At 59.6% G+C, this 20,483-nt stretch overlaps 1 protein-coding gene across 1 annotated transcript in view; it reads right to left on the bottom strand.

Annotated features, from left to right (window-relative positions):
- Positions 1 to 1,084: 1,084 nt before the first annotated feature.
- Positions 1,085 to 20,483, bottom strand: part of LOC124107620 (obscurin) — a gene marked incomplete at its 3' end in the record, with an annotated part of 38,078 nt that continues 18,679 nt past the window's right edge. The window contains 25 exon segments of the mRNA XM_046465784.1: positions 1,085 to 1,262; positions 1,450 to 1,608; positions 1,743 to 1,907; positions 1,998 to 2,114; positions 2,494 to 2,650; positions 3,511 to 3,684; positions 4,068 to 4,147; positions 4,298 to 4,498; positions 5,034 to 5,173; positions 5,341 to 5,463; positions 6,012 to 6,082; positions 6,310 to 6,370; positions 6,798 to 7,016; positions 7,226 to 7,324; positions 7,536 to 7,568; positions 8,197 to 8,394; positions 8,663 to 8,781; positions 9,031 to 9,109; positions 11,004 to 11,282; positions 12,083 to 12,953; positions 13,348 to 13,721; positions 14,082 to 14,363; positions 14,497 to 14,784; positions 15,653 to 15,925; positions 16,771 to 17,043. Coding sequence (XP_046321740.1) covers positions 1,085 to 1,262; positions 1,450 to 1,608; positions 1,743 to 1,907; positions 1,998 to 2,114; positions 2,494 to 2,650; positions 3,511 to 3,684; positions 4,068 to 4,147; positions 4,298 to 4,498; positions 5,034 to 5,173; positions 5,341 to 5,463; positions 6,012 to 6,082; positions 6,310 to 6,370; positions 6,798 to 7,016; positions 7,226 to 7,324; positions 7,536 to 7,568; positions 8,197 to 8,394; positions 8,663 to 8,781; positions 9,031 to 9,109; positions 11,004 to 11,282; positions 12,083 to 12,953; positions 13,348 to 13,721; positions 14,082 to 14,363; positions 14,497 to 14,784; positions 15,653 to 15,925; positions 16,771 to 17,043 — 5,013 coding nt within the window.

Below are 20,483 nucleotides of genomic sequence, written 5' to 3'. Positions count from 1 at the left end.
CAGTGAACTGGACGTCAGAAGTGAGAGTGGTCTTGGGACCCCAAGCCTGTGGCAGTGTCAAGTGAGACGGGCCTGGGAGACACCTGACCTCCCTTGACCTTGGCAGCTCCCATCCCTGAGCCACGTAAGGCCTGTGCTCCGTGACCCTGAAGGTGCAGTGTGATAAGCACCCTTCCTGGCCCATTAAGCTCACAGGCCTCTCCTGCACCCAGGTGCCTGCTTGTGGCCTCCTCTGTGGTCCTGGTGCTCTCTCGGCTGCCCTCAGGCACGTCTGTCTCGGCCCTGTGCTGACTCCTCACCCTGCTCATTCCCCCGGGTGGCCATGGCACCACCTGACTTACCTGTTCACTGTCCATCCCCAGGATGTTTGCCCTTGAACAGGCCTGGATTGTCTCTTGTTCCCCATGCCCAGCCCACTGACCAGACCCCATGCTGTCCTCAGCCCCTGTGCAGCCCACCCCTGGTGGGGGTTCCTGTGAAGGGTCAGTCTGTAGGCCCTGGCAGGTACCTTTGTACCAGCTGACAGTGGGTTTTGGTGTGCCAGTCACGCGGCAAGCCAGCTTTACTGTTTCCCCCAGCTCAGCCGTGCAGTCAGCCAGTTCCTCTTCAAATTCCGGTGGACCTGAGGACACACGTGGGGGTCTGAGGACTCTGAGGGTGGGATGTCAGGCCTATGTCCCCTGGGTGCATCCTGACAAGTTGCCCCCAACAACAGCAGTGGCCCCATATCCAAGGGCCTGGTTACTGGCTAAGCTGGGTGTGGCTGCACGAGGCAGGGACAGACCAGGGTGCAAGACCATCACACCCAAACATGACCTGGTCAGATGCCCCAAGTCTGGAGCTATGCCGTGTCCCCACTACATCCCTTTGTGTCCCCCATTTGGGTCAGGGTCAGCTCAACTCCTGCTCTGGGGCTCCCTGGGAGGCCAAAGCCACCGCTCCCTCAGCTAGATCTGACCAAGGGGAGAACCAAGACACCAGTGCAGAAAGCAACCCATGCCCACGTGCCTGGCATGGGTGCAGCCAGCTGGGCATCTAAGTGATGTTCAGGTCCCCACCCCAGCACAGCACCAGGGACACTCACGCCACACAGGCAGGGCCAGGCGCTGTTGGATGCCGCTGATCTCCTTCACCCAGGAGTGCTTGATGATGACTGTGCGCGCCTGCAGCAGGTACTTGCGCACAGAGTCCTCCCGTTCATGCCACACCTCGAAGGCACGGTCGTCCCCTTCCACCTGGTCATTCAGGTCGATGCTGCTTAGCTGTTGAGGGGTGCAACATTAGTGGGAGGACAGAGCTAAGCATCCCCAGACAGACAGGGTCCAGTAGGACCATGCCCAGGTCACCCCAGAACAATGGCAAGTTCTGCTCCAGTGGCCACCCTGGAGCCCAGGAACAGGGAAACCTCTACCGGCCTGCATGACACCCCCAGCTCCTGGCACCACAGACCTTCATCATATTCCGGAACACATAGCTGAAGGTGTCGGTGCGCGAGTCTCGTCGGGGCTTGCAGATCACCAGGTGGTTCCGGAACAGGAAGACGTGGCGATTGTGGCCCTTCCAAGGCATGCGGGCCCCTGGTGCGCCCTCCCACACAATGAAGTGGCCCTGGGGTGTGAGTAGATGCGGTTGGACTGTGGTTGCCTGGCCCATCCCTGGGCGCAGACCCCAGGGTCATCTATGAGCCCAGCATCCACCAAAGCCACACCCAACCACATGGCAGCAGACGCAAGTCCCCCCACCTGGCGGATGGGCTCCCCCAGGGCCTCCAGGGTGCCAGGGTAGTTCTCCATGAGGGACACGTGCAGCTTGTTCTCGGCACGCTGGGGCAGCGCCGACACGACTGCGTAGGCCTGCTCCAGAAGGGCGCAGTTCTGCCGGTTCCGGGCCTTGTTGCGGATCAGCTCCTGAGATGGACCAAGGGTCAGGACCCAGACCGCTTCAGCCCCGAGGCCCGGCCTGGACATTCAGGGCTGGGGCAGGACAGGGCTGCCCACCTTGAGCAGAGCCTGGTACTTCTGCACCCGCTCCACCGGCTGCTCCAGGTAGTGCTGCAGTGGGGGTGGGGGTGGCTGCGAGGGGTCCCCAGCAGACAGCATCTCCTCAGCGCATTTCTGTAGGCACCGCAGGGCGGGTTTCGGGCAAGAAGGCACAGCCCCAGTGAGGGCATCCTGACAGTATAGGACATCCCAGGGGTACTCTCACACCTGGCCCTGAACCTGGGTAATGGCTGTGTTACCATCTAGCTGGTGGCAAGCACAGGACTTGGGCAGTGAAGTGGCCAGCCCAGGAGCACAGAGCTACAAGGCTCAAGGGGCCCTGGGGACTGAGGGGAGAGATAAGGGAATATGAACTAAGGCCATGAGCTAAGGGCTAAGCCTCAGGGGACTTTCAGGTCAGTGAGTTTTCTGGTGGGAGTCAAGGCTAGCACTAGGCCTGGGAGCAGCCAGGGAGGGGCCCGGTGGCCAACGCCATGGAACCAGGCACGGGCACCTTGTAGAACTCCTGGACGGGCATGCTGACAACCACGGACTCTGCCTGCACACGGCCCACCAGGAACTCCAGGTACTTCTCAAAGGCTTCCTGGTTCTTGATGAAGCACATGGCCACATCATCATCTGTGTCACAGCGCTGCAGGTCCTGCAAGAAGCTGCCACAGAGAGGGACAGGGTCAGGGACAGGGTCAGGCACAGCTCACAGCCCAGTCCTGGGCCCTCTCCTTGAGAGGCTATGGTTCTTGCCCAGGAGTGGGTTCTGGGCCTGTGAGATTGAGTATACTAAGCTGGGTGTGCAGACACGTGGGCACGTACAGAAGTGCATGGGTATGTACACTTGCCCACGAGTGTGCAGATGTGTAGTATGTGTGCATGTGTACGTGGGTACATGCATGTACATGTGCATGTGTGTGGGTGCATGTGTGCATTCATGTGACTGTGCATGTATACACAAGTGTGCAGATGTAGCCATGCATGTGTGGCATGTGTGTATAGTATGTGTGCATGTGTTTGCCTGAATGTGTGTGTGTGGATGTCCATATGGCACACACGTGCACTCAAATGCCTGTGTGAGTGTGAAAGAGTGCACATGCATAGAGATCAGCATGCTTGTGAGTGCATATATCTATGTGTATCCAGCATGTATGCATATTTTTTGTACAGGATTCACATATGTATGTGTGCACACATGTACACTATGTGCACATGCATATCAAGCACATGTGCATGCACATTTGAGGCTGGGTGCGTGAGCATATGTGGTGTGCACATGGGACTTCCTGTGTGCCCGTGTGCATTCATGTGCATGCACATGGGCCTGTGTTAGTGCTCATGGGTGGCAGGAATTCTGCAGCCTTCAATCCATATGGCGAGCATCTGTCACTGGGGCATCACACAAGTGGGATGTGCCCATGGGTAAATCGAGCTCCTACCCCAGCTGCTGCGTGTCACCCTCCACGAGGCCTGACCCACAGCTGTGCATGCACCTCACATGCATGTGTGTGGCCTTGCCTACCTGCTGTGGAAGCGACTGATGTCCTGCACATTGCGAAAAATGACTGCCTTCTGGCTGGCTACGGCTGCTGGCGCTCGGGGAGCACGGTCCAGTTGTTGTATGTAGTGGCTTTGGAGGAACTGAAGCTCACCCACGAAGGTCTGCTCTGAGCTCAGCAGCTCCTGGATGACAGAGCTGGCAGAAGGGTGGCATCAGGGGGGCCCAGCAGCTGCCCTGCTCCCACTGTCCCTACTCTCCACATGGGGATTAGGGACACATGGAGAGCTTGCTCCCTCGCACTGCAGTTAAACGGGGTGCCTGTGATCAGAAGCCTGTCACCCAGCTTCAGAAAGGGTAGGTGGTAGAGCAAGGGTACCACCTCTTCCCCAAGAAGTCCTCCCGCACGAGACTCTGGGAGGGCACAGCTGCAGAAACCAGGGGCAGGACCGTGACCTAAGGAGGCTCACACAGCTTCAGCAAGCACAGGTCCCCCATGAAGAAGGAGGGCAGAACCCCAGCTGGCCCTTGAGGCCCAGCAGCCAGCTGTGGCTCCACCCTCGGCCCTCCCCAATACATACCTCAGCCTGGTCTTGTACTCATCCTCGGACACGGCCTCGGGGAATTCGGGGGCCTCACTGGGCCCCCACTCAGGAGACAGCTGTTGAGAGACAGGAGTTTGTCCCAGGGCACCAGTTTGTTCCACCTCCTCTGTGGCCACCGGGCTCCTGTCCCTTACTGCCAGGGTTCTCTGGCCAAGGGCCAGGATCCCAGGGCCTTGGCACCCTCCCCCAGCTCCAGACTACCATACCTTGAGCCTCTTGTCCAGGTAGGCTGGTGACACCCAGCCTTGCCTGGAGGGGCTGGACTTGGTGGGCTTGGTGCGCACAAGCCAGCGCAGCGGGTGGGCTGAGTCCAAGACCTCCACATACTGGCCTTCCCGCAGTGTGATGGCATCCTGCTCGGCCCCCAGGGGCAGGTAGTCGGCCGTGGCCACGTAGATATCAAAGATCTGATAAAGAGAAAGGGGCCTAAGTCCCGGGGCCAGAGGGGCGAGGCCTGCCAAGGCCCCCCATGGCCCCCCACCTCTGAGGAGGGAGAGGTTCTCCCAATCCCCTAAAACCCCCAAGAGCACAGAGGGGAGGGTGCTGAGTCCAGGGGCCGAGGAGGTACCCAATCCAGGGCCACAGGGGAGGAGCCCCCAGGGTCACTCTGCACAGGTGCTGGCTCCTGCCCACGTGGATGGGCGCCTAGACTGTGGTTGCTCACAGCGCCTTGCTGCCCACTGCCCCCTGCAACCCAAGAGGTGGTGGGGCTCTGGAGACAGAGGCACACTCTCCACAGATGGCAGTGAGAGTGACATCAGAGGTAGTGCTCTGCAGGAACCCACGTGCAGAGACCCTGCCCTCTGCTCCAACCTCTGGTGTCCCTTGGTGTCTCTGGGGGTGATGCCCCTCCCTTGGTGGCACCCGGCCCTTGCAGCCCCACATTGTCTCTTCAGCAGGTTAGGCCCCAAGCCCTGCTCCCAAGGGTTCCAGCCAACTCACCTCTCCTCGGGAGTCCCCGTCCTCTGACTCCGAGGATGACTCCTGGACGCTGGAGGAGGGCCGCGACCGGCCATGCCGGGGGGAGGCGGACGGAGTCTTGGACTCCTCATCACTGTCACCTCCAGGCACCTGCAGCTTGGCTGGGCGAACACAAGGGTTGTGATGTCCCTGGAAGGCTGTCCCCCTACTGCCTACCACCAGCCAGTCTCCAGGGCTCCCAGGCACAGAGTCCTGGCCAGGCCCCATGTGAGGACACAGGGTCCCAGCCTCCCCTGGGGACCCTGGATGCCCATCCTGGCCCCCTCACCCTGTGTGATCTTGGCCGACACCATCTCAGTGATCTGGGAGGTGAGTTTCTGTAGGAATTCCTCCGTGCCCACCTCAGCGAGGGACAGGCGGCCGTGGGCCTCCTCAGCCACCAGGGCCTCCCCTGGAGGAGCAAACACAACACTGTGTGGTCATGCTTCCCCCAAAAGTTCACCGCAATTCCCCTAGGGGATGATGGTGAGCAGGAGACCAGGCCCTGGCAGGGAGACCATGAGGTGGTGCCAGCAGGAAGAGACCAGTGGGGTCAGCAGGATGCAGAGCAGGGATGAGAATGAAGGGAACAAGTTTGAACAGAAGAGGCAGCAAGTGGCCAGAGAACGGCAAGCACAGCTAAGGGGCAGCAGGTGGCAGGCAGGGCTGCAGGCAGATGGTGAGGGAGCTGAGGACAGGGCTGGGCAGGATCCAGCCTGGCATCAGGCTTGAGGTGGGATTGGGGCTGTTGGGGCTGAGGTGACTTTGTGGCTCTTCTTAACATCTGGAACCCAAACCTCCACATAGCCCACTGGGCATGGGCCCCCTGACCACAGAGGTTAGAAACAGCTCTGACTACAACCAGAGCTGGGAGCTAGCCATGAGAGGGCAGGGACCTGCCCAGAACCCAGGCTGCTCAGGTTCAAAGGGCGGCCTCCCCTGCACCCAACCCAGGCATACCTTTCCTCTGCCCAGCAAGGCCGATGAGACCAGCAGACTCTGACATCTGTGCTGAGATGGCTTGGGTGGTCCTGAGGGGAGGAGGGGTGTCCTGCAAGCCCAGCTTGGACCCCACCACTCTGCTCCCCATAGAGGGGGGCCTAGGGGCCAGGACACCACAATCAGGGGCTCCACACCAGAAGGGGTCCATAAAAACTTCATTTTATAGTGTGGAAAAGCTGCACAGGGAAGGGGGTGACCACCCACAGGGCTACACCACCCTAGCCCACTGGGTAAGTCAGTCAGGGTGCCCACTTACCCCTGTAGGAAGGTAGAAATGAGAGCCTCCTTCATCTTCTCCTGCTCCTCCTCCTTGGGCACTGTCCAGAGAGCCAGGGGAGCTGTCAGGACCAGTCCTGCACTCCGACACCTTGAGTCCTGGGCTGTGACCTCTACCCAGGACATCTAGACCACCCTGGGGGCCCTGCCTGCACTGTCCCTAAGAAGCCCTGGCAAGGGTCTGTGCCTAAGCCCACCTCCCTGTCCATTCTCAGTGCTTGGTCACCCATGGGGTTGGGGGACAGGCTTGCCCTCCAAGCACCATCCCTCAGAGGGGCTGAACAGAGGGCTCTGGGCAGGGCCCGCAGGCCATCTGTGTACCATCTGGGCAGGTCTGAGGTTCCAGGCCAAACTGGCCTGCACCACTGGGCCCAGACTGCTCTTGGGTTCTGCAGGAGAAGGATCACAGGTGGGTGAAGGCCATACATCCCAAGCTGGTCCCTCAGCACACCCAGGCTCCCTACTCACGGCCTGAGACTTGCAGGCTGGCAGAGCAGAGAGCCTGGCCAGCAGCGTTGGTGGCAATGCACGTGTAGGTGCCCTGGTGTTGCCGGCCCACATCTAGCAGGACCAGGCTGTGCTGCTGGGCAGAGCTGGCCATAGTGTAGCCTGGGGTGTTAGGGCCAATCCACAGCACGCCTCTCTCGGCCTCCTCTTTGAGCCAGTGTATGGTGGGGGCCGGGCATCCTGTGGGCAGGAGAGGGCTCAGTGGGTACACAGCCCCACTGGCTATGGGCCTCCAGAAGAGGGTGCTTAGCCTGAGTGATATGAGGGTTGGAGCAGGAGGCCATGCAGGGTGGCATGGGTGGCCTGTGGGAGGGTGACATGGGCGACCCATGGGAGGGTGGCATGGGGGCCCTGGGGGTGCTCTTTCTCTGGGGAGTGAGGATGCCCACCTTCCACCTTCACTGAGAACGTGATGCTGGAGCCCCTCTTCACTTTCTTGGGGGTGAACCTCTCCAGGATGCGGGGTGGCACCAATTGCTCACACACATCTGGGAGAGCAAGGACAGCCATGGGGACACCTGGCACCCCTCCTTCAGCTCCCACGTCCTGATGTCCTTGTTCTGGGAACCCCAGGTAGTTCTCTGTGGCCCCAGAGAGCCCTCTTCCTGCACCTCCACCACTACCAGGCCCAGGGCTGGTCCACTCTGGCCTCACACCCACAATCCACCCAGTCTCTATCTGCCCACAGGGCCATCTCACCTGATGCAGACTTCTCTTCTGGTTCATCGGGGCCTGAAAAGTGCAGAGGGAGTCAGATGTGCAGCACGCATAGATTCCCCTGCTTCCCTACACGTGGGAAGGTCCTGGTCCTACTGCCCAGTGGGGGGACCTGGGCATGGCCCCACCCATGGTCAAAGGTCCATTACCCTGCCTGAAACCTTGGCTGGAAGGCCAAGGAACTCACACTCCAGTGTACATCCATGTGACATCCCCACCCTCCCTGTGCCCACTGGGAGTCTGGGGCCCCACCTGGAACCACACGGGCACTGGGAGATGGCAGCTGGGGCTGCACCCTGAGAGGCAAGAGGAGGACCCAGCAACAGTCTCTCTGCAGGACCAGTGTGGGTGAAACTGGGAGTCAGCTCTCAGTGCTCAGAACGTTTGGGAAAATAAGGACACAGGAGTTTTCTTGTCAGAGCTGCCACTGGGGCTTTGTGCAGGTCTGCTGGGCCCAGTGTTCGTCCGCTTCCCCCAAGAGCCTGCCCATCACTCAGGGCATCCAAGCCCCACTGGGCACCCGCTCCTGTGGGGCAATTCTGCCATCTGTGCCACTGTGCACAGGGGCAATGGGCTGGGCCCCGGCCTGATGGGGCCTGGCATGCAGTACATGTGGCACTGCTCACTCCTTCAGGGCACACACCTCGGACCAGCAGCCGGGCAGATGAGTAGGCAGCACCAACAGCATTGCTGATATAGGCAGCATACTGGCCAGCATCCTCCCGGGTGACAGAGACGATCTCCAGGGTGTGCAGTGTCTTCTTGTCAGCCATGCGAATGTGGGCAGATGCAGACAGGGGCTGGCCATCTTTGAACCAGTACAATCTGGGGACTGGGTAGCCTACCCCATGGAGGAGAGTGGTCAGCACAGGACCATTCTCAATGGTCACTATACTCTTTCGATGGGAGACAGACAAAGGCCCAGAAAAGAGGTTGCTCAGAGGCCAGCGAGCCTCTGGTGTGGGGAATGGGGTGGCAGCCTCCTGTTGCCCAGCAGCAGGCACACATGACCTCCTGACCTCCACTGGTCAGGCCCTTCCCACGTGTGACCAACGGGAGACAGCTCCTGGCCTCCCTCCAGCTACGGTGCCCACTCCCCAGCACCTCACCTTTCACCTTGAGCTGAAATTTGGCCAGGCGTGTACCAGGGGTCACCTGGAGGTCCTTCAGCTCCTCCACCACCTGGGGCAGCTGCCCCTCATCTGATTCGGTTCCCTCTTGCTCCCGGCTGGCAAAAAAGACAAATAAGAGGGTAGCCATAAAGTGGAGCAGGCTGAGGGGCCAGGCGGGAGGGCCCACGGGGTGAAGATCAGAGGCGGATGGGTTTGAGGTTCCCTGTCTGCTGAGTGGAGGGGCAGAGGGACAGAAACGGCCAGGGTCTGACTGAAAGCTGCAGGCTTGGGACAGTCAATCTAAGCCACCCAGCCCAGATCACCACTTCCCGGGAGGCCCTGGGCTGCTGTCTGTGTGGCCCCACCTAGACAGGTATCCCTGGGCACTGAAGTAGGATGAGGTCTCCGTGGCGTCTGCGGCAGTGTCGTAGTCTGTGCTGGTCACTGGGGAGGAAAAGTGAGTGGAGGAGGCTCAGGACTCTGGGATTTCAGGGGGACGCGCCCTCCTGGGCCTGCCCACTCCTGCTGTTCCCAGCCTCATTCTTCCACACCCATAACTAACTGCAAGCCTCTTAGGCCCAGCACAAAATGTCATATGACCTGAGTCTCCAGGAACAGCAGACAGGGACAGTGGCAGAACCTTCTGGTTCCATCCCACCAGGGCACGAGAGGTTGGAGACACAAGCCTCAAAACCAAGAGAAAGAGACTTGGATTTCTGGCCAAGAAGGGGCAACAAGCTGGACTTCCACCACTGTGGGCCAAGCAAGAGTCCCCAGAGTGCCCATGCTGAGACGCTACCCCAGCAGGATGGTTGGGAGGTGTGGCCCTGGGCCTGGGGCCAGTGGGAGCTGAATGGCAGCTGCGCCTCAGCCAAGGACCTGAGATCCCTGGCCCTTCTTGCCACGTTCTCAGTGACATTCAGGTAAAATTGGGGGACTTTACAAGATTTCTTAGATAATAAAATGGAAGAAAATAGTCTTTTACAAATGGTGTTGAGCAAGAGTGAACTTGGAGCCTTACCTCACACTCACAAATTCCCTCCAAGGGAACCAAAGACCTCAACTTAAGAGCTACCACAAAGTTTCCAGAAGAAAGCACACATGTGGGTCTTTATGTCTCACATTCAGGCAGCACTTGCATAAGTGTGGCGAAGCCCAAGCAGGCAAGAAAGAGCAGAGACCCTAGCCTTCATCAGGCCAGACACGGTGCCCTCAAGAAAGGGAAAGACCGAGGTCATGCCTCTGATGCAGCCCGGAATCAGGAACACGTGAAGAGCTCTTTCAGCTCTGGAAGGAGACCAGCCATCAGCGCACACTATGCCACGGCTCCAAGCATGCCTGTGTGCAGGGGAACCTCCACCACGACCCCACACACACCAGCAGCAGCTCTGCGGCCAGGGCACCCGCCAGCTGCATGTCCTCTAGCCCAGCTCAGCTCTGACCCTGTTTGCCTGGGGCGAGGTCAGGCCCCAAGACAACCTGCTTCAGAGGCCAGTCAGAAGCCCAGGCTCCTCGCTGGGGTGGACCCAATGGCTATAAATCAGGACCCATGGCCTCCCTGGGGCAGGAGTAACCTGCCATGGCAGCTCATAGAAGCCAACCAAGGGTCCTGTTGCCTAGGCTGAAGGTGTCTTAAGGACACCTCAGGAGCAGCCAGATGTGAGATCATGTCGGGCAAGGTGTGGTGGGCACAGCCCCTGCCAGCACCTCTGTTTCCATCAGGCCGAAGTTCCCTGAGGCCCACAGCCTGGGCACCCTACTCCAGCTGTGTCACACGCCATCCCCAGTGGATGGGGTGGGGCCCTTTCCAGGCTTCCTGTCAAAGCTTGGTCTTCCTGGCCGGCCTGCCCACCAAGGCTACAGGGACCCTGCAAGAGTCACCTCATTAGAACAACAGAAACCCTCAACACCCAGGAGATCCCAGGCCCATGAGCACCATCAGGAATCTAAACAAAGAGCAAGTGTCCTGATACTCAGTGGCAGCAGCTACCAGCACGCCCAAGCGTCTCCTGAGGGCTCCTGCAACAATAGCCAGGGCTCCAGAGTAGCCCCAAGGCAATGGCTGAGCAGCTGGGCTCCCCTGGCTCCTCTTCCACACCTTCCTGGTCTCCCCAGCCTGGACGCCTTCAGCAGACACAAGAGACCTCCACCCTCCACCATTGGGCTCCCGGGGGAACTGTGGCCTTGAGCTTGGCTCCAGGGAAGTCTCCATCAGCTTAAGACCTGAAGGCCCTAACTCCTGTCTGGTCTGAGACCAGAGCCCTGGATCACTCTTCCAGCCCTGCTCAGGAGACTCTCATCCCCACCCTGGTAACACAGACCCCCAGAGTGCACTCACGCTCCACTCGGAGCTCAGCCTTGGTGGAGGAGACGCCCACGCTGTTCTCTGCCAGACAGCGGTAGACGCCCATGTCTGCGGGCACCACAGCAGTGATGATGAGCTGGTGGCCACCCTGCTGGTCCTCATTGATCATGTAGTGATCATCCTCCTCCAGCAACTTCCCGTCCTTGAACCAGCGAACACTGGGCACAGGTTGGCCCGTCACCACGCAGTCGAAGCTCACGGGGTACCCATCCTGCACCTCCTGGTTCTGCAGCTCCGTCAGGAACACGGGGGCTAGAACAGCAGGTGGGGCATGTAGCATGTTAGCCTGGGCATGCCACTCACACCTGTGGCTACAAACACACCGATCACACCAGCTGGGTGGTCTGACATGCGTGAGCTGCCCGGCAACAGGCCATGTGGGAGCACCTGCAGACCTGACGTGACACAGACCCTGAAGCTTCCCTGCTAGGCTTAGCCCTCTCCCCAGCTCTCTAAAAGCCTCTCCTGCTGCCCAGGCCACCAGGAGGCAAGAGGGATGAAGCGCTAGACAGGGATGGGAAGAGCAGTAACTGCGGAAGGCTGAGGGCTGGTAGGGATCTGGAGTGTAGGAGAGCAACTTCTGGGCATGCCAGGGTAACTGATCCCAGCTACCTCCTGTCCCTGCAGAGATTCAGGCACAGTGGCATGGCTGATAAGTAACTCAGTGGGTGAAATGGAAGTGGAGTGCCTTGTGGAAGTGGGTGCCTGTCCTATACGGGTTATATCTCCAAGACTCCTTGGGAAAAAATAAATAAAACTCTCCAGAAAGTAAGTATTCACATTCCCATTTTGCCCACATGAAAGCCGAGGCTCTGACAGACTATGTGGCTTCCCTAAGTGCACACAGCTAATAAGAGGCAGAGCTGAGATTCAAATTCAGCTCTGTTCAATAAGTCGGGACTTTTTACACCTCAGAGGCTGCACTTGCAGAGTGCTGGAGCCCAGGTAACCCCTGGACCTCTCAGCTGGTGCTGGCCACTGCTGGCCTCACTCCTCCTCTACCCCCTTGGACTCCAGCTCCCGACCCAACTCTGTGGAGCAGTTGGACTCACCGGCATCAGAAGTCAGCTGAGTGGACACTGGCTCCGGAGGTGCTGCAGGGGCAGGGGCCACCTTGCCAATGCGCATCTCCACCCCCCTGGGCCCCTGCTCCACCAGGCTGATCTCCACCCCGATGCCCATGGTGGTGAACATCTCTCGGAAGCAGGTGACTGCCCTGTGAGCTTCGGCCAGGGCCTCGAAACGGATGCAGACAAAATTCTCATCCTCGCGGTAGGTCTGCCAGTCCGCAGGCTGCTCTGGCTCCCCGGGACCCTCGTCAGCGCTGAGAAACAGCTCTTCGTCAGAAACCTCCGCTGGGCCTTTGGTGCGGAAGAGCCGGTGCAGACGCCGGGCAGCGCGGTGGAAGGCGTCGTCCAGCTCGCCCCCGGAGGAGCTCTCGGCCTCACTCTCGGTGCCACTGACCACCACACAGGCGCTATGGCTCACACAGCCAAACTTGTTGCTCACCTGACAGGTGTAGCGACCAGTGTCGGCACGGCCCAGGCCAGTGACCAGAAGGGTGCACGTCCCATCCGCGAGCTGGTCGATGTGGTGGTGCCGCCCGTCAGTGAGCTCTACGCCGTCTTTCAGCCAGCATGCTCGCACATCAGCCTTGCTGGCTACCACACACTCCAGCCTCAGGGCATCCCCCACCTGGGCCTCAGTGTCCCCAAATGTGTGGGAGAATACGGGTCCTTCCTGCTGCTTCATCTCCTTCCGGACCTTGTAGCCCTTAAAGGCAGCCTGAATCTTCACTGCTGCCTTGTCCATGGAGGGGTCGCCCAGATCCTCAGCACTCAGACCTATCGGTGGTGGGTGCACCTGGGCTGGGTGCTCCTGCTTCTTCTGTGGTTCCACAGAGGAGGGTGCTGGGGCCCTGGCCTGTGGGCACAGAGCACAGTATCACAGTGAGACAGGGGCCCCGAGGCCAGACACATAAGACCAGGGCCCAGCACTGATCTCCGGACGGCTATCCATTCTGCCTCTCAGGCCCTGGCAACTGTGCCAGCCTCATGGAGTATGAGGTACCTGCTGGCTCTTGTTGCTATCACAAAGCAAGCCCAACTCCCTGAAATCACTCTATACAGTCCCTAGTGGGGACTGATGGGTAACAAGGAACACCAGAGAGACTGGCCCCAGCTTTATAGGAAAAGGGTTTAGCAGTAGATGGATGATGCACGGGTGGAGAAATCTGTGGAAGGAGGGACAAGCACGTGGGTGGTAGTGGCAAGGGTAAAACACTGGGCCTCCCCTTGCAAGCCAAGCAGAGGCTCACCTTGCTGACCAGGGGTGAGACCCCAGGCCGTCCAGCCTTCTTGAGGTAAGTAACCAGGGAAGGTGTGCCTGCCCGGGACTCGTCGTCAGAGCTGGTGTGCGAGAGGTCAGCCTCTCCAGTGCGTGCCAGCTCATCAGCTGTGGAGTAGCCCTCAGAGAGGTCAGGGGCCACCTCCTCCACCTCCTGCCGTAGGTGATGCACGCGGCCATCCTCCTCTGGAAGCTCACTGATGGAGTCCAGCGTGGGTTCACGGCTCATGCGACGCTTCCTGGCCAGGGCCTCCCACAGCAGGTGCAGGTCACCCTCCTGGGCTGCCTCAGGGGGCAGGCTGGGCTGTGTGGGAGCCTCGTCCCCAGAGCCAGGGGTCAGCACCACTGAGGAGAGCAGGAGGGTATCACCAGAGCTTTGACCCCAAGCCCATCACTGGACCTCTGTTCCCCACTTGGCACCTGGTTTTACCAGGTCTAGAAGCACCGAGCCTCAGTCTTCCCTCCCTATGTCAGTTCACCTCCTGCATAGACAATGTGGTGACCAGAACAGAAAATGGCTCTGCACAGTGAGCCTGGGCCTAGAATCACAGGCCCACACTGCAGGGGTGGGACACATGCACAGGGAATGCACCTGGATCAGGCTCAGAGGTGGGGCACTGACAGCCTCCCGGGAGAAAGTGATGGGGAAGGACAGGCCACCTCCTTCCACATTCAAGGTTTCCCAGCCCAAAACCTAGTACTCACCCTGGAAGGTGGCAGCCTCCATGGAGGCCAGGGCGTGGGCAGGGCCACAGCGGTACTCGCCCTGGTCTTCTGCCCTGAAGCCCTTGATCACCAGTGTCTGCTGCCGACCCCGGGAAAGGACCTCAAAGTGCCCACTGGGTTGGATGCACTCCGTCCCCTTGTGCCAGACGACCTCGCCAGCCTCAGCTGCCACCTCCACCTCCAGACAGACATCCTCTCCGGCCACCACCTGCCGGCTCACAGGGGTAGGGGGCGAGGGAGGTACAGGCTCCACTGGTTCTGCTGGGGAACAGTGTCCACGGAGGACAGGCCACATCAGGTGTGGGGGCATTCCAGGGTGCAGACCTCACCCTGCCAACTCTTCCCTCCACTTTGGAGAAGCTGGGCATTATCCAGGACCAAGATGGCTACTCACCCAGCCTGACCATCTGGGGCAGGTGCACAGGCTCCCCAGCACCTGCAGGGCCCACAGCAGCCACTCGGAAACGGTAGGTCTCCCCAGGAGTCAGTCCATCCACCACACACTCAGGCCCAGGCACTAGCTCGTGGCACAAACGCCACTGGCCCTTGGACCCCTCCTTCATCTCTACCCGATAGCCACACAGACCCCCTCCACCATCGCTTGTGGGAGCCACCCAGGACAGCGTCACGGAGTGGCCACTGCGACCCACCACTTCGGCATCCTCTGGGGGATCAGGGAGGCCTGCATGGAAGAAGAGTAGGTCAGTGTATTCACTGGGACTTGCGGGCCCCCTCCAGCAACCCCTGAGGTCCGGTTTGGACACAGTGTAGGCACTGGGCAGATCACCTCCCTGAGCTCTGGTAGCAAGGGATGCTGATACGTTTCTCTACCATCGTGAGACCATACCCAGAGCCCACTCTGAGTGGGGGGCCAGTGAGAGCCCCCAGCACGTATGGATTGGCAACCTTGCTCCTCCTGCCCACCCCTCCAGGGCCCAGCTTGGACCTCTCCTAGGTACAAAGCAGGGGAAGGTAGGTGGTGATCTGTTAGAGTCTGTAAACAAGTCAAAATAACACCTGGCATTTTGCCAGGGGAATGTTAGAGTTGGTAAACAAGTCTGGATGGTGCCTGGCAAAATGCCAGAGGGCGTGGTTTGAGAAGTAACAAAAGCAAGCCATTAAGTGTGGAGATTCCTTATTGGTTGACTGATGTATCTAGTTTATGCTAATTAGATAAGCTGTGTGGAATGTACAAATACTGCTCCTGTCCTGTAATAAACGGCTCCTACTCCTGCTGTATCAACGTACACAAATTATTCGTCACCCCTCCCCGGTTAGTTTGCTGCAGCCGGACTGCGGCAGTGATCTGGGGACCATGGCCTCAGGGGGTACTCAGGGTTGAGCCAGGACTCATCTGATCAACAGCAGCCCTGAGACTTTAGTGACCTGGCCCACACACCTGCAGGAGAAGCCACCTAGGAATGGAGGGAGCATCCTAAGACTCTGAGGGTGGGACAGATTCATAGCAGGACCCAGCCCAGGATGGTCATCCACCCTGGTGTCAGGAGTGTGACCCAATCTGCAGAGAAGGGACACAGTCAACCACCCACCCAACACCGAAAGTCGAGCTGAGGTCACTGCGTCTCGGGCAGCAAAGGTGACCTCCCCAGCGTGGTGTAGCTGTGCATTGCGTAGCAGCAGGGTGTGGTGGCTGCCGTCAGCTGTGATGGTCCAGTCGTCGTCAGGCTGTACCGCAGTTCCGTTGATGTACCAGGTGGCTTCGCCCACCGGCAGGGCCTCGCTGAGCACGCAGGTGAAGTGAGCCTGTGCGCCAGCTCGCACCACCACATCCTTGGGGGCCTCCAGGACTTCTAGGCGCCAGCCTGCAGTCAGGGGTGGAATGAATGCGGGTGTGTAGGAGGGTCCAGAGAGGGCAAGCCTAGCATGGCCCACTGGGTCTCCCACTGAGTGGGAGTGGACAGAGACCCCATCTCCACCAGCTCTCCCTACCTGCAGAGCCCCACACTGGAGGGGCCTGGGAGACACACGCCCTGCATTGGAAGCTGCACTCCAGTCCTGGGAGCGCTGCCCAGCCCCTGGAGGAGTCTTGGAGACCCCCTTCGGGCTCCCCACATCTCACTCCATTCCCTAGCCGCAGGGCTTATCTCAAAGACTGATGTCCTGCCTCCAGGCAACTCTCCAGGCCCTGCCCTCTCCCAGGTGTTCACAGACGGCAGACTCACACCACCCAGCCGGCTCAGTCACAGGCATAGACAAAACCTGTCCTCGTGTCCCAATAGCATGCCTGGCCCTGCTGCTGCGCAGGTACACTCCCCCCATGGCCCTGCTGATGGAGGCCTCCCCGGTCCTCGGCCCCTGTCCCCACTCCCTCTCGGGTTCTCTTGGCCATGGTTCCCCCAGAAGCACAAGCTCAGCAGCAGCATGCCCTGATCCAGCAGCGGTGCAGGGCCCCAGTACTCTCCCAGAGGCCACCAGCCCAGGTGGAGGACTCTCTTGCAAGCTGCTCCTGTCCCAGGCCCCATCCTCCATCCCCCTGAGTGAGCAGCCCAGACAACTCTTTTTGGAGGTAGGGTGGGAGTTCCCAAGGAGCAACTTCCCTTCTGGTGGGAGAGTCCTGGAAGCCACCTTGGGCTGCCCAGAAAGTGGCCCAACCTCCTGTAGGAGGGGTCTCACCCACCTCCGCCCCGCCAGCTCTCATTGCCATTACCTCTGACGGTGAGGAAAGCAGAGGTGACCATGTCCCCAGCCAGGAAAGTCACCCGACAACTGTCCTGTGGCCTCAGGTTTTTGAGCAGCAGTAGGTGTCGCAGGCCGTTCTCGAAATATACCACCTCCGCGTTCTCCGAGGTGTGCACGGGCTCATCGTCCAACAGCCAGGTGTGGGCAGCCACCTCAGGCCGGGACAGCTGGCACTCAAACAAGGCCTCCCCGCCCTCAGGCACATCCACATTCTCCAGGCCCCGGACCACGGTGTTCTTGGCTGTAGGGAGAGCAAGGCTCAGGGACTGCTGACCTCACTGTCCCTTGGGAGAGCCAGCAGCTTCAGGAGGGCGGCACCCAGGCCTGTAGGGTTCCCTCCACACCCTGCCCACCCTTTGGGCCCCTCACATCAACAGTGGTCTCCTGACCATAGGAAACTCACAGGTGTTCACAGACCGCAGACTCACACCACCCAGCCAGCTCAGTCACAGGCATGGACACAACCCTGTCCTCGTGTCCCAAAAGCACTCCTGGCCCTGCTACTGCTCAGGTACACTCCCCCCATAGCCCTGCTGATGGAGGCCTCCCTGGTCCTCGGCCCCTGTCCCCCCCTCCTTTTCAGGTTCTCTTGGCCATGGTTCCTCCCAGAAGCACAAGCTCAGCAGCAGCATGCCCTGATCCGGCAGCAGTGCAGGCCCAGGGCAGGTTGCCTGCCACCTCCCCGGCCTGTTCCCACTATGTAGGTCCCCTGCAGTGCGGAGCTGGCTGTTGCTGCCTGCCACTCCACCATTGCTGCATGGCCAGAGCCACGCCAAAGCCGTGCTGGACCTGGGCTGCCCGCCAGGTGGCCTCACCTTGCACTTGTAGCAGTGCCACCACGCGAGTGCCTGCGGCCTCACAAGAATAGATGCCACTGTCACAGGGCAGGGCCGGCCTGAAGGTCAGCCTGGCCACAGTCCAGTCCTGCTCTATGATGACACGGTGCCCATCTGCGTGTACCTCCCGCTCGTCCATCTTCCACGTGGCCTGCACCGGCCGTGAGTATTGGCAGAGGAGTTCGGCAGAGCCACCCTCCTCCACTGCCAGGTCCTGCATGGCACTGACCACCTCCACCGTAGGATCTGTCGGCCAACACGCCGGACACGCATCAGCCCTGAGAAACAGCACCACCATGGCCCACCCACCCCACTCAGTGTTAGTGGCTTCAGCGGCTGCAAGCATGGAGCTTCATGGTGACAGTTTAGCAGGAGCTGCCTGGCATGTGGCTAGGAAGGGAACCCACACCGCAGCCCAGAGCCCTCCACCAGACACACCTCACCCATGAGCATAGTGCCTAGGCTTCACCTCTGTCCAGGCAGAGCTCCTCTGGCCCCACATACCTGCTGGCCCCCAGAAACATACGCCACTGGAAAGGCTCCTCTGGATGCCCTAGGGCCTGCCCCAGAACCCAGAGCCCCTGCCCTGCTTGCTCCTCTCCAGGGGCCTTGCTGCCCACCCAGGGCCCCCATTCCATCTCCATTTGTTGAAATCTCAACACATTTTACATGACAGCACACAGCAGGCACCAGGCAGAGCTGTTGGGAAGGGGCTAGGGAGACCCTGGCAGCTGCTACTCTCCCTGTCTGGCCAGCTCCTCCCCAGAAGGGCACGGATCTCAGCTGAGCTCACAGCAGAGGAGCAGATGTGAGCAGGGATAGGTAGGCCAGGGCCAAGGGCATGGGCCTCTCCTCAGAAGCCCAAAAAGGCCCCTGAAGGGACTGGCCCCCGTGGCTGGGGATGTGCAGCTAACTAGGTGACTGGTGGCCAAGCAGGTGGCAATGCACTGGCCCTACCTGGAAGGTGGCAGTGGACCTAGCCTCCAGCTAGATCTCCCATTCAAAAGTAAGAGCTGCTCACTGTGCCTCCTGGGGTGCCCAGGGTAGGTGGCACATGTAGAGTGATGCCCAGCCTCTGGCTCTGGGGACAGTCCCCACCCTCAGTGCCCATCCTCCCCCTTTCCCCAGGAGCCCGCAGGAAGCATGTGGCAGCGGGAGCAGAAGCACCAGCATGGGGAAATCCCCAGTGGTCAATACCTTTGACCAACAACTTGGCTGTGGAGACCAGGGGCCCTGTGCGGAAGGTGACGGTGCCTGAGTCGGCCACCCCTAGGCCCGAGAGTGTGAGGGAATGAAAGGTCCCATCACGCACAGTGATGGCACTTTGGGGGCTGTCCTGTAGCAAGGTGCCATCCAGCCACCAGCGGGCCTCTGGCCCACCCGCACGAGACACCTCACAGGAGAACGTGGCCACCTCCCCTGCGAAGACGTCCACACTCTGCAGGCCACGGACCAGGCACAGTGCAGCCTCTGCATAAGAGGGCAAGAAGGAGGGCTGGGTCCATCACTTAGAGGCCACCTGGGGCTACTGGTGCAGGTGTGTCCTATGATAGCAGGTTTTATCTTTATGCCCAGTTCCTGGCCCAGAGCTCCTAACCCAGCAGAATCTCCTGAAAATGCTGCAAGTCCCTTCGTTATACATAACAGGCTCTTTTTTTCTTTTAATCACACCTGAGATTATGTTAATGAGGTGACTCAGGCCCAGCCCTGAGATAGCTTCAGGAAAGGACTGGTCACCAAGAAGATCAAGTGATTACAGGGTTACAAGGCTCAGCCCCATCCTCTGAGAAAGCAGGGTGGTTGGACATCAATCTCCATAAGACAAACTCTTAACAAGACCAGATGAGCTTCCACAGTGCTGAACACAGGCTGGGAGGGCAGCGTGGAAAGGACATGGAATCTGTGTCCTTTCCCATTCTTGTCTTTCACCTGGCTGTCCCTGAGCGGGATCCTCTGCAACAAGCTATCCAAGGTGAGTGTGTCCCTGACTTCTGTGAGTTGTCCTAGCAAACTGGTCAAGCATGAGGAGAGGACAGTGGGAGCCCTCACTTGAAGCCACTCAGAAGTTTGGGTAGCAACCTGAGATTTGCCATTGATATCTGAAGCCGGGGAAGCCTATGGACTGAGCCCTTAGCTTGCAGGGTCTGTGCTAAATCTGGGTAGATAGTGTCAGAACTGAATCACAAGACACCCAGTGGGTGTCCACTGGAGAACTGCTTATGTCTGTTGGGAGTGTCTGGTCAAATGTTCTAGGTTGAGGAAGTATGACAGGAAGAGAATAGTGACCGTTCTCTAGAACAGATGTCGGAAATGGGATGTGCTGGCCTAGTTCTGAGATTCACTGGTGTGGGGCCACCCTGGGGCCTGCTGGCACCATCCAGACCAAAAGGATGACCTGAGCCCTGGGGTCTAGAAATCCACCCTCATCACAGAGGGAGGCACAGAGGCCACCACGGTGAGCCCAGCTCACACCCCATCAGAACACTACAGGTTTCACCCAGAGGAGGCCATGCCATGCATGGTACCCTGATCATCAGGAGAGCAGACAAGCCCCAAGCCCCATGACTGGGGCTCCTTCTAGTGCAGATGCCTCGTCTGACCCAGGTTAGGGCAGGAAGCAGAGGCCCCAGCACCTGCTTCTCCCCAGGGGGTGGTGGCTGGCCTCAGAAGGGGACCTCTCTGTCCTTGGGGGCACCTCCAATACCAAGAGGGCACCTCATCCAGTTGTCCTCTGAAGTCCCTCAGCCCCAGGGTTCAGGGCCCTGATGCTGGATCCAAATATTCCTGTCCCTGTCACACAGAAGGTCCGAGCTCAGGGCCTTCCCAGATGAATCATGGCTGCCCT

Source organism: Marmota monax, unplaced genomic scaffold, assembly GCF_021218885.2.
Source record: "Marmota monax isolate L192 unplaced genomic scaffold, Marmota_monax_Labrador192_F-V1.1 WCK01_AAM20220418_F8-fsc00523, whole genome shotgun sequence".
NCBI lineage: Eukaryota > Metazoa > Chordata > Mammalia > Rodentia > Sciuridae > Marmota > Marmota monax.
The sequence above is the reverse complement of the archived record's forward strand: the minus strand, read 5'-3'. Positions and strand labels throughout refer to the sequence as shown.